We start from the raw sequence: 13,842 nt of genomic DNA, 5'->3' as shown, positions 1-13,842 counted from the left end.
AACGTGTGCAAGCTGCCGAGTCTCCTTTCAAGCTAATTTCTGGGGTTTGCCTTGTGCTTCAGCATATGTCCGTCTCGTCCTCCCGTGTCAGCTCAGCTCACATGTGTGAATAACAAAGAATGCACAGTTTAGACACACTGAAGCACTAGTGCCAGATGACTGCTTGGCCGGGGAATTTAATAAAAGAGAACTACAATTAGTCTTTAGCCTCTAAAAGCGGATAGTCGAAATGACCGAGGGCAATAAAGGAAGGTGATAAAAAGTGCATTAAAGGATTTCGTAGCTGAGGAGGGATATCTGTGAAATATCTGTGGGCGGCACAAGCATCACTGAAACAGGGGGACCTTAAAATTTATTTTGTTCTTAATCCTGTAATATGTAAATCAATTCTTGAAAGCTCTGGAACTGGCAAGGCCACGCAGCTCCCCGCGATGAAGTGATGTATGATTTACTGACCGCCGTGGGGCTTCATCAATGTTACTTCATTAATGCTTCGGTTTTGTAGAACACCAGTTTGGGAACAAAACCAGTTTCCTTTTCAAGTGAGATGCTTAGCTGTTCAGCTTAGGCTGGCTGAGAGGCTGGCTTTTAGCAGTGCGAGGTCGAAACGTAGCTCTTGAATACGAAGGAATGCGGTGTTTCTGGCCACTACGTCCTCTTGAAATACATTTAGTCTAGGAAACAATGCAAGCACGAATTTGCAGGGTCTTAACAGACAGTATGTTTCATCATGTCAATTTTTAGTCGTGCTAGATTTTGATACTGATTTGGCATATAAATAGAACGGTAGCATCAAGGCCAAATCCTTCATTCAAAGCTATGTGGAAAATCCCTTCAGTTTATTTGTTGCCAGTAATATTCTACCCATTTTGTGTGGGTACATGCAGTCTGAATGGCATCATCACACATTTTCACAGTCATGATGGGCTGGTGCTGAAGGAGGCCTTATACCTGTCCCTGGTAAATGTATATAAATCCAAGCAGTCAGCTGAATTCCTACTCAGGGAAGGATGAAAGGCATGGATCCCACTCAGCCCTAAACAAGCAGGCGTGGAGGCCATTGCTGTATGTCTGGAGGCTGCCTACACACACGCTGTATGCTGGCAGGACGCGCATCTTACTTCTGGCAATGGCAGACTGGGAAAATTGGACAAAGACTGAGCATCCTACATCCACCTAATTCTCCTCCTGTGATGATCAGTCTCACAAGATTTGAGAAATGATCCATTTCCCAATGAAACTGGGGAAAGCCACCTTCAGCCACACACCTCCACCAAGGCAGAATTCATCCTCCTGAGGTTTTCACACCTTGGCTGGGGTCCTGATCTCCCTTCTAGCCTGCATCTCTCGGGGAGGTGGGCACAGCTGGAGCACAGCTACACCTGGAAAATCGTTTTACTCTACATGACAGTTATATTTCCTTTTAAAAAATTAAAATAAAAATCCATGTCACATTCTGGTTTGTGAAAAATACAGCCAAGACAGTTTGAAGTTGCACTCCTGATAATAAATGATGCGTGTCTCAGGCAGGTTTGGGGGATATACGACTTGGATCAGAAAGAAAGACCAATTACTAGATTTGACAGCCAAAGCTCTGTTCTGTATTATCCTTAAATATAAGCTGTTCTGTATTAGACTCGAAAAAAAACCCAAACTGCATTAAGTTTGTGCTGTTACGTATCGTTTAAGATTTGTGCCTTGATCGAATGCCTTCAGAGTTCAGTGAGAAGAAAAGCCCTAGCAACAAAAATGCACGTATACGCGGGGTGGGGGGTGGTGGGGGAAGGAGTTTTAAGTGTCTGCTAAAGCAGCAGCCCCAATGAGCACGAAGGCTGAAGATTGCTGACTGTTTTATTGAGTCACTGTTGTACGCCCACCTTTTCCTGTCTTGAAACAGTTTTCAGTTTTGACTATCTGACGTGACTAACCGTTGCATATCTAACAGATTACAACTGTCAGTGAGTCTCCCGAACGGGGGCCAGCGCCTTGTGAGAATGTGAGCTCGGACGCGAGGCAGCTCCCTTTATTTATTTCTTTTTAACGTTTTCATTCAGCCAGAGGCTGGGGATGACTTTACGCAATCTCTGTGCGGATTCAAACTCTGAGAAATGAGAAAAAGAAAACCAAAAAAGCACAAAAAACACCACCAAAAAAAAAGCAGCCAACACGCAGGCTTACGCTAGTGATGTACGCGCACGCCGCGGTTTCTCACCCTCATGGGGAAGTTGGGGGCTTTCTTAGCGTTTCTTAGATGGAATATATGTAGGGAAGGAGAGCGTGTTCCAGTAATAATGATATCATCGTATTACCCCTGGCGTATGAAGGACAGGAGACACTGATTCTCTGTTAAAATGACTCCCAGGAGGAAAATATATTCTTTCCTCATCTTACTGTAGGGAAGTGGAACAAACGAAATGATAAAACTGTGTGAAGTAAATAGCATGTGGCCACATTCTGCTCTCTGTCACACAGCTGCAAAACTGGAGTAAATTTTTAAATTATCCGACTTGCTTTAGATTTACACCACTTTCAATACAGCAAAGAATTTGGCTTGTCCTCAGCAGTGAATCACTTTTGTTCTGTCATTGTATGATGACCCATTATTAAATAAGAAACATTTAGATTGTCAACACATGGACGTACTCTTGACATAGAGTAAAACTGAAGGGGAGGAAAACTCCTATGGTCAGTTATGTTTTTAATTTTCACGATTGTGGTAACGACAGGGAATAATTTTAAACGTCTCTGATTCTTTACTGAACATGCATGTGACTGTTTTCATGTTGTAATCACTCATTCCTCGTTGTTTTTTTTCTCCTTTGTAGGGAAGAGCTTTACTTTGACAATAACTGTCCTGACAAATCCCCCCCAAGTCGCTACATACCACAGAGCTATAAAGGTTACAGTGGATGGGCCAAGGGAGCCAAGAAGTGAGTATTATATTCTTATATTTTTGCACATAAGTCTGCTTAATTTTGTTTAACGGAGACCCGAAAATGAAATGTATATCTTGGTCAAACATTGGTTCTAGCTCAGCAAAATATGTTAAGCGCATGCTTAATTTGGAGCCTATTGGACCACACACATACTCGCATTAAACACACACTTAAGTGCTTGGCTGAATTTGGGCAATCACGAACCTGATTCTCATTCACATCAAGGTCTTGATACATTATCTGCCAGCATAAATGAGAACTAAACCCACTGTATTTATATATAATCTGATTTAGGCATAATAGATACAATCCTGCAACACGCTGAATTCCCTGAACTCCTGTAAGCTTCCAACTGAGGACGTTTAGAGTGAAAAAGGAGGCTGATCTTTCAGGATCAGTCCTACAGCAGTGAGCAAATACATAATATAGTGCCTTTTTGTTTGCCCTTAAATTCTTTTGCCATCAGATAATTAATGCACCTGGTTAATCTCATCATACCTGAACTTGGTTTTCAGCTATGGACTCATCACAGACCCCGGGGGGGCAAAGAAAGATAAAAAACAGGATATCAACAGCACTGTCTTGTTTCTTATTTGTACACTGAAAGTGTATTTTATTTAAACATAGTCCAGCAGATTTTCACTCAGTACGTTTATCTCTTAACGCTGCACCTTCCTCCTCACTTACTAGGAAGCTATTTGCAGCGATCACTGGCTATATTTTTATGACAGTTGTGTTTTGTCATGTTCTAGCAGTTTTATGGGTAGCATTTATTTTTAGATACAGTCAAGTCTGGTTAATCCATCGTGATTTATATGGCTGTCTCTCTGTCTAGCACATGTAGTCGGTAACCAGCCTCACATCATATGGGTCTCACTGATGAGCCAGTTCTGGAGTTTTTTTCTTAATCTAACTAGAAAAAACTCTTTCTAAATTGATTGGATTAACCAGGTATAGCTGTATTTAAATTACTTTTAGAGATTAAGAATTATTTGATGAATAACCACATGAAAAAAAAATCCCTATAATGGAAGCATCTCAAATAATTATTCTGCCTTTGATCTGAACATACAAAGGAGACCTTTAAGGAGCTTCTATGGAGTTTTGTTTAAAATACCACAAAGGCGGGTGAAGTAGAAAGATGTAGGCAGAATTCACGCATTTAAGTGTTTCTCATGCTAATACACGCTGTGCTGTCACCTCCTCTGACAATGAGAGACAGGAACTGAAATGCCTTCAAGAACTGTCCAGGCTGCAGACTTTCACATTGATTAAAAAAAAAAAAAAAAAAAAAGAGTTGAGAGAAAGAAAGTAGCTCTGGATGCATTTCTTTACTTGCATTGCTGCCTGCTCGCAGCTGAGGTGTCCGTCGGTCACAGCGAGGGGCTTTTTGTCCTGTCTTCTCCCCTAGCTGAGTCAGTTCCCATTTTTAATTGTCACCTGCAGCTGATGCTCCACGTAGGTTATGTGGGGATCCTGGGCAAGCTGCTGCACTCATGGAACACCAGCCAGGAGTAATACATATCATTTAGCCATGCCCATTCGAGGGCAGCTTCCATGTATGTATCGAGGCATCAGCAAAAAGGGGAAATCTCCCAGCAGAGGACATGACAGCTGTGAAAAAGCAGAGTGGTTTGAAAATGATGCAGAGAACAGCGTGGACTACCCTGGGTAGCAGAGAAAGGGAACCTGCTTGCACTGGGACTAGCTGTTTTGGTGATCAGTGGATTAAAAGTGAGGCTATGTTTGTAGGAATTAATAAGTTTTCCAAGTTCTGCTGGAGTTTCGTGGTTTAGATCTGAAAAGCCTCTGTACGTGATACCTGACCACTGTTCTCATTGAATAGCTGAACCTAGGGATGCTCAGTAACATAGTTCTTATAGACAGGGTGGAGTAAGAAATCCAAATTTCAGCTTGACTGTCCATTTAAATTTTCATATTTTGGCTAAATACTTAGTGGAGCTGCGCTCTGGGGTCAGTTTGGTTCTGGGAGTTCTGTTACCACAGCCAGGTACTTTCAAGGCTATGACACTTCCAGAATAGTTAGTTATCAAACTGGAATTTTCAGGGAAATAATAGCTCCAGTGAGCTGTGGGAGTTTCACTGGAGTTCTGCTTCCTTCCGAGAGCCCCTGCACTTCTGTAGATTTATTACTCTTTGGTAGTAATCGTTCAAGAAGTGTGTATCTGGCGTTCACGTTGCGTAAGGAAAATTAGGTGGTTGTGGGCGATAAGGAGTTGGAGTCAACGAGCAGCTCTGATAGCAAATGTGTTTTTCTTAACAAATTATGTATCGGCAAATAGTGCCCCTCTGTGCCAGGATCTGTATTTCACTTCGACATCTCAAGCATGTTACCCTAGTTTTCTTCTGTCTGGCAGCTCAAACAGAGCTGTCACATCACAAACAACTTTTTTCTTAATATACACATCTGGCGTTGGCAGTTGGACCAACTTCATAAGAGCACATGATCATCATTCATTACAAGATTAAAAAGTACCCCATGGCATCATTGATGTTTTTTAACTTTGATCTTTTGCAGTTGTGATTCATCTCAGTTATAAAACTTCCCTTTAAAGGAACACAACCGATGACTTATTAGAACCTTCGCTCTAAGTAGCGTAAACATAAAATTATGCACATCTTTACAAAATGTCATTTACTTTGTTGCCAGCTTATCATTTTAAGACATGACATCATGCCTTAGATCGTGAATTTGTAAGGCTTGTTTATAGGCAAGGCACTCTGACCTTCTGTTGGCAAGTTGACTCAAGTGAGCGGCTGCTGCCTGCTTTCCAGCAGCGGCAGGAGCAGCAGCAATACCGTGACAGATATCGCAATCATTTAGAGCCTGACTTTGGGAGTGCTGAATGGTCATGGCGTGCAGCAGCTCCAGTTGGTGTTTCGGATGCTCAGTGCTACAGAAAGTCAGGTTCCTACACCCACGTGTCCTTTAGTTGTATTAAACATACGGCTGTGGAAGCTTGGTGCCTTGCCTCTCTGTTACTGTTTTACAATTTTTAAATAGAAACTGTGATGTTGGGTGGCTTTGTTAGGAAAACCTGCCCGTTTCTGCATGAGAAAAGGCCTTCTGATTATTTTTCCTTGGAAAAGTTGTATTTATTTTATTACAGTTTTATCTAGATTACTGTCCAGGGACATAACTGTGTTGCACAGTCTTTGTACTGGATTGAGACAGCGCATGGCTTTCTGAGTGATGGAGTCTAGTGACGGGTTTGTGCAAAATCTTTGGGAATCATTGGGAAATCCTGCAGAATCTTTCCTCTCCCATAACCAGGACAAAGCCTCTGCCCTATGCACATCTTAGCCAGCAGAGCTGCCTTCCAGCTGGGAGGCTTGAAAGACAGTTTCCAGAGAAATCAGTTGGCCTGAGGTCATAATTGACCAACAGATAGCAAGAGATCACTGTAGAGGAATTAAAAGAAGAAGAAAAAAAAACAGCCCAGAAGAAATAACAGCTCCAAACCTTTACTCAGGCCCCCCTTTAATGCCTTTGCCCTACCTCATTAGAAATACAGAACTAACGATTTACCCTTCCACAGTGGTACCTTTCGAATACTAGAGATATCCTCCTTACTGGTTGCTTTTGGTAGACACCCAGTCAGGAGGGAAATCAAGAGAAAGGAGGGAGGAGAAGTCTATATATTTTTAGATTTTTCCCTTGCTTCCAAAGACTGCAGTTCGCCTGTAATTAAAATTAGTCCCTGAAGGCACTGACCACAATTTTCTTTATCAACGTGAATGAATCACAGAATCATAGAATCATAGAATCGCCTGGGTTGGAAGACACCCTTTAGATCGAGTCCAACCACATCCTAACCCTGACTAGCCCACCTCTAGATCATGTCCTTAAGGACTTCATCTACAAGCCTTTTAGATACCTTCAGGGATGGTGACTCCACCACCTCCCTGGGCAGCCTGTTCCAATGCCTGACAACCCTTTCAGTAACGAAATTCTTCCCGATACCCAAAAATGTATCTAAAAAAGTAGTTCTGAGCCTTTCAACACTAGAGAACTGCTGCGTTGCATTCAGCGCCGGAATACGCCTCTGCCGCCGCGGCTCGCAAGGTGCACACGTGAGGAAAGGTATGAGCAAACATCGCCTCTTTGCCTGTGCACGCAGCAGAAGCCGGTGAGAGGTTCCACGCAGCCTTTCTATTAACCGGCCCAGTTTATAAAACACAGAGCAGTGATTGAGATTTTTGAGATTCCTCGACTTAAAACTGTAGCAGAGGTTTTTTTTTGTTTTGAGGAAGTTCTCCCTCTTTTCTCTCAAAGGCGGGAGGGATAAAGTCTGGGGCTGGTGGAATGTGCTTTGGAGTAGAAGTGCTTTAAATCTTTCAGGTTTTTTTAAATTATTTTTCTTTTATTCTTCTTCTTTTTTTTTTTTTTTTTTTTTGCTGCCTGCCTGTCAGGAGCTGGGCTGGTGGCCAAGCAGGAAATGACACATCGAGAGGCATTTGTGTTGTGCAACATTTTGTGGAACTGATGCAAGGATACATTGTCTGTTTACGCATTCCTCCCCTAACAGCCTGCATGGCAGCAGCTTTCTTCAGGGACACATGGCACGCTTACAGCAAGGAGCTGGATCCTCAACATCCCTCCACTGTGTGTCCCGTCACCCCCCCACCCCTCCCCAGCCCCCAGTTAAGAATATTTTCTGGCTCGCCTTCAAAAAACACTCTATCCGCCCCCCCATCCCCTTCTTCCTTCCCAAGAATACATTTTGGCTGTGAGTTTTTGCACTGGGGCAAACCGGGGCAGTGCCCAGGGCAAAGAGAGTTTGCAGGACCAGAGGAAATATCCTGGGCAGGTCCTATCTCAGGCTGTACGCACAGCATCACAGGCTTTTTCAAGCGATACGTTGCAGGGACCAAACGCGGAAGTTCGCGTCTGCACGCGTTTTTTTGGCACGGTGAGGAGGTTTTTAATCAAAGCCAATGCTAAATAGCCCGAGATGTGGTGAATGAGCCCTGGGTTTTCATCCAAACCCAAGTTAGAAAATCTGTGACTTGCTCTGGTGCCTTTCGGAGTGACAAATCTCTACTGAGATCGGCTGGGTTATTTCGGATTTCTCCCAGCGTAAACGGGAGCGGAGGAAGGCAGAGTGGGCGGTCTGGCGGTTTGCAAGTTGCTCTAAATGACTTTGTGAAGGTTCACGTTTGTGCTGTAATGCTGCCTCTGTAAGAAATGAGGCAAAATTCACAGATTCACAGACTTGTAGGGATTTGAAGGGACCTCCAGAGATCATTGAGTTCAACCCCCCTGGCCAAAGCAAGGTCCCTAGGACAGGTCACACAGGTTGGTGTCCAGATGGGTCTTGAATATCTCCAGAAAAGGGGACTCCACAACCCCCCTGGGCAGCCTGTCCCAGTGCTCTATCACCCTCACTGTGAAAAAGTTCTTCCACGTATTTGTGCAGAACGTGATTCTACAGCCAAGAAAATGTTCAGTGTGGCCACGCTGTGGGGTTTGGGTTCTTTTCTGTGACTGTTGTTAGCATATTTGGGCATGACCACAGTCCAGTTACAGTCTGGGACCTGGGCTCAGGTCCCCACTAAGGAGCTGTAGTGTTCTTGATTTCAGTGGTACAGCACAGCTCCTATCTGCAGTGTAAAATGCGTGACATCAGAGTTTCACTCACTATCATTTGCTGCTGGCTTATTTTTTGCAAATGTGTAATTTCACAAAACCCTACTAAGTTGGGGACTGGAGGTCCTGAGTGTTCCCAGAGGCTGTAAGAAACCGGTGGGATGATTCAAGTGTTCCTCATCAGAGGTGCCAGACGTATATACCAGTGGTTTAGGTTTACGTTTGAGATGGGTGTGTAACCCACAGAGCAGGGCTCCTTACAACTACCCTGACCACAAAGCAGACCTTTGGAGCAAGGTTGGGGGTGGTAGCTAAATCCCAAGGACCCGTCAGTTCTTGTTTATTCCACTGCAGCTAGAGGGGAACTAGTGCATAAGATGACATGGTCTGAGGAATAGTCTGTGAGCATAAAAATAATTTCTGTTCCAGTGATCAAGGCTTCTGTCTGCTGTGTAGCATATAGGGTAAGGTGAAAGCGAAACCATCTTCGTTCACTCGTGGCTGGATTTCTAAGATGATTCTATGATTTCATATGCTGAAGTTTTGAAATCTCAGTGATCTATGTGACACTGGCTGGCTGTCTCCATAGGAGGACATTGCTGCCCAGGAAGGTGACAGAGTGACCGTGTACTTCCTGTTATGGTGAGAGGTAAAAGGCTGTGAGAAGATTATATAGAACAAACAGGCATTCTCTAAGATGCCCCCACCAGTAGAAATGCAGTCTCAGTTTGTATTTTTCAACAGAACAGGCTGTTTCCATCCCATTGTAGAGGGAACACTGCTTCCAATCAGTCTATTCCTAGTATGTTTGGCATGTAAGATGACCATCATGGTGTTTTTTTCAATATTTCAGCTATTGCTGCTTGTATTCAGAAGGTCATAGGATCCCAAAGTGGTTTGGGTTGGAAGGGACCTCAAAGCCCATCTATGTCTGACCCCCTGCCATAGATAGGGACACCCTCCACTAGCCCAGGGTGCCCAAAGCCCCATCCAACCTAGCCTTGAATCCTGCAGGCCCTTGATCCAGGGGCAGCCACAGCTTCTCTGGGCAACCTGTGCCAGGGCGTCACCACCCTCAGAGGGAAAGATTTCTTCCTAATATCTAAATATACACCACTTCAGTTCAAGGTCATTCTCCCTTGTCCTGTCACTCCCTGACCTTGTATCCAGTCCATCTCCAGCTTTCCTGTAGCCCCTTCAGGTACCAGAAGGTGCTGTAAGGTACCTCTCTAGAGCCTCCTCTTCTCCAGGCTGAACAAGCCCAACTCCCTCAGCCTGTCTTCCCAGCAGAGGTGCTCCATCCTCCAATCATCTTCATGGCTTCCTCTGGACTCATGTCAACAGCTTCATGTCTTTCTTGCCCTAAGGTTTCCAGAGCTGGATGCAGCACTGCAGGTGGGGTCTGATGAGAGCAGAGTAGAGAAGGACAATGCCCTCTCTCGACCTGCTGGTCACCCTTGTCTCTCCAAGCCACAGATAAAATCATGGCCCCACCACGCTATAGTTGTGCTGCATAGTTGTATGTAAGAGAGTTTCCACCTGAATAGCTCACAGTCTCCATTAAAAATAAAGATGAGGAAAGGGTTTATAACTAAATAAATGAAGTCAACAATGGAAGTGAGTTCAAGCTGTATTTTCATATGTCACGACTACGAGGAAAGGAAAAGTGAAAGCCATTTTTATAAGTCTGTGACTACTCTATGGAGGTACTGGGGAGGAAGGTGGTATAAAAAAGGCTTTAGAGTAGCTTTTCCCAGACCGTTTTGTCCCACGCTTTTCTTCCAAAAGAATTCTTTTCATCTTCACTTTTTCAATGCATTTAGCTTGCTGTTACTTATATTGGCCTTTTGTTCCTCATGTTCAGTGTAGCACCTCTTATACCTCTCCCTCCACTTTCCCAAGTGGGTTGGGAAGTAGGGAACAGGGCAAATATTTTCAGGAGGTGCTGCATCTGAGTACTTATGCAGTTCTTCCTTGCTGGCATTCCCAAATTTCTTTTTAAGGTTTTATAAAACTTATTTTTATTCTCCATATAAACTTCATTCTCTACTGAAGCATGGTCATCCCAGACATGAAACACAGATGCTGATTTAACCAGACAAGGAATGCAGAAGAGGAAATGAGGAAGAATTTCATACTTAATTGAAACTTCAGAGGAAGAAACTTAGCAATGATCTCATGCTACAGTATGTTTTGGACGCCGGAAACCTTACTCTTAGGAAGAACTGGGTTCCTTAATGCGTCTGTCTGCAGGTCCCCTGTTACATATCTCATCTTCAGTAGACCAGCTTACTCAGCACGATAGTGTCTCACTGTTGACTGAGGGTGGCTTTCAGCTTTCCAAAAATTAGAGGTCTAGGGTAGGTTTCCTCTGAAGTGAATGAAGAGACACAGGCTCTTGCAGAAAGCGATTCATCTCACCTATCTTCATGCCTATCTAAAAGTGCAATGAATGGCCCTTTAGAGCTATCCCTCCCTTTCCATTGATTAGAAATGGAGGCTAGATGACTAGCCTAGACTAGGCACCCTGAGTTTGAGAAGGTTGAAATCAGATGAGATTATATGATATTGTGGTCCTATGCTGTAGCAAGTGACTGCCATGAAATTCAAACAACCCGAGTTAGCTACAGAGCAGGTAGCTCAGATAGCAGTACAGTAACATGGAGCTCAGCATGGGTCAACCAACTGTTTGACCAGCCTCTTGTGTGGAAGCCATGCTTTCTGTTGGACTGTGAACAGTCCACAGTATATTTCTGACAACGTAAGGGATTGTTTAAAGCTGACTTTGAAGTGTCTGTACAGCTGCCATAATGAGCGCAATACAGACATGCCTTAAAAAAAATGATGCTATCTACTAAGGCATCATTATCACCTCTTGCAGGATTTCAGTAGTCAAGTACTACTCAGGTCCTACTCAACTTGGCTGGTGTGAACTGCTAAGATTAAAACTCAGGTTGTTTAGCTGTAGGCGTAGTATTCAATAAGGTTCTCACACTACCTTTAATACTGCAGCTGCATAAAAAAACAATACAAAGGTGATAATGCACTTCATAGGTGTTACCTAAACGTGAAGAATGCTGTGGAGCACATTTAAAGGTTTCTCAAACACTGGGAAAAATGCTCCACATTTCCAGTGTGCCTGCTTCACATCAGAGCGTATTAATTGTTCCTTCCTTACCCAAACTTAACATGCTGCCCCTTCTCCTTTGGTTTTGAGATGTAATCTTTCCCACAGCGTGGGAAGGCAAACCCTTTTACCTGATTATTGCCAGCATAAATGTTTGTTGCTTCCATCGGTCTTCAAACTCCCCTAGCTGCATTTTGTGAACTTTACTCCCACTTCATAATACCCTGCTTGTTTAGTCGCTCTGCTAATTTAAATTCAGGATGCCAAACAGGTATTAATCAGATGCTTATGAGTGTAGAATCTGCTTCCTGCCTCTCTGTAATCCATGTGAGTAACACCAATTAGTTGTCTGCTTCCTTAAATCTTCGTATGCTTTATCGTTCCTCATTCCCCCAGTAGTAGACACAGTCTTAAGCATCAGCTGCAGTCAGAGGCACTTGAGGGTCTTTTGTTTCCTCTCTCTTAGAGCTCAACAGAAAAATCATCACCTCCATAAGTACCACAGAAGCGTGCTGTGGAAGAAAGGGATGCGTTCAGCTCTGGCTTTTGTAGTTTAATTTGCTAGAATCAGGAATCTAGCTCGTATGCCAGAATCTCAATTCACAAGTCATGAGACAGGCAGAGTTACAAACAGCAGTTTCACTTCAGTGCGGCATCTTCTTGGAAAGGAGTAGGCACTTGCAGGCACTGATGTAGTACCACGTATGTGTTTGTTTAGGTATGGTAAATCCTAGGTTAGTTTACAAAAGCAGCCCAGTTTTAACTGGTTGTATTAAAAGGGATCAGAATTCCAAAGATTACCCATCAAAAAGGGATGGTACTCACAATTATTTGCCATATTTTGAAAATTCAGACCCGTGTTTCTCAGTAGTAGAGAAGCTGCAGAAGACTAGACCTGGAGATACAATACAGAGTCGCTATGTGGTACAAACCACTGGTTAGGAGTACAGAGGTAGTGGAGTACTTCTCTTTTTCCTCAAGTGTACATAAGTAACCAAGGATTCAAATTCAGATTCTTTGACAATATACTTCCATTAATTCAATCAACCTAGTTAATTTATCAAGCACTGTAGAGATATGAAGTGCAATAGAATTGGTTCCAAGATTCTAGGATACCAATTAAATGAAGAATAATTTAATCTTTTTCATTCTTTGTGTCTTTTATGACCACGAACTCCAGATTTGTTGAACATGCTTTCTGCTTTCATACTGGACACTCTTTCGCTTTAATGACCTGGGCTATGGGTTCGCTCCCACTTTTGGTCTTTTTTGACGTCTTTGAACAATTGTTTGTAAAACCAGTGCTATAACAAAATTACCACCTCTGTAGACAGAAGTGTTGACTACGGAAGAATGCTCAGTGATAGAGCTGTGAACGTAAATTATTCAGTGTTTCAATTCATCAACTAAGCAGTCAAAATGAAAATCCTTCTTGTAAAGGGACATATGGGTAAGATTTTCAGAGATGTAGAGCGGATTGACTCTCCGTAACTGTAGTTGCCTAAAAGCTATGTCTGGTGTTTCAGCAAGTCATCTCTGGCCCGTTGTGGTCAAGAGAGAGGTGTATGTGTGTGATAGAAGCTGGTTTATCCCACCCTAAGTATCTGCAAGTGTCGCTGTGTGTCATCTCCGGAGGTGGGTGGTAGTGAACTCAGGCTGCAGAGGGAACACGGAGCAGTGTGGACCAAGGGGCTTATGCTCAGGGCCTTCATCCGTGCAGATACCTTCATTGGCTTTCAACAAGCTACCTGGAAAATGCAGCAGCACACAGCTTGGGCACATTTCTTTACACTCCTTTTTGTCGTTCAGTAGACCTTTTAAATGGGGGCTTTAGTGCCTGCTTCTTCAAAAGCCACATTACAGGGCTGCTCTCTGAAGTTTGTCACAATTCAGGATGTTGGTGAACCCCTCCTCGTTAGACATAAACAGCCAGTGTGTGATCTTTTATGTTTTCCTCTTCCGTGCCTGCTTGATTGAAACGCTCAGGCACTCAGTGCCGAAACGTCCATCCCATGTGCTGATGTGCTTGTTACTCTTCCTCTCCCAAAGGCTGTGGCCCTTGCAGCTCAGCAGTAGTCTGACTTTTATACGTGATCCTCATCAACCTCACGGCAAAGTCAGACAGCTTAATTAGCCTTTATCTTTTCCTTTGGAAGAGCGAGCCCAGG

The 13,842-nt window shown here is 43.5% G+C and overlaps 1 protein-coding gene across 2 annotated transcripts in view; it reads left to right on the top strand.

Annotated features, from left to right (window-relative positions):
- RUNX2 (RUNX family transcription factor 2) overlaps nucleotides 1-13,842 on the top strand; it is a gene marked incomplete at both ends in the record, with an annotated part of 222,476 nt that overhangs the window by 71,504 nt on the left and 137,130 nt on the right. For both annotated transcript variants that reach the window (XM_084261715.1, XM_084261716.1), the window contains one exon: nucleotides 2,826-2,930. In XM_084261715.1, coding sequence (XP_084117841.1) covers nucleotides 2,826-2,930 — 105 coding nt within the window. The remainder of the gene's footprint in view (nucleotides 1-2,825; nucleotides 2,931-13,842) is intronic.

The sequence above is a fragment of the Gallinula chloropus genome, assembly GCF_964237585.1.
Source record: "Gallinula chloropus genome assembly, chromosome: 3".
In the NCBI taxonomy this organism is placed as follows: domain Eukaryota; kingdom Metazoa; phylum Chordata; class Aves; order Gruiformes; family Rallidae; genus Gallinula; species Gallinula chloropus.
The sequence above is the reverse complement of the archived record's forward strand: the minus strand, read 5'-3'. Positions and strand labels throughout refer to the sequence as shown.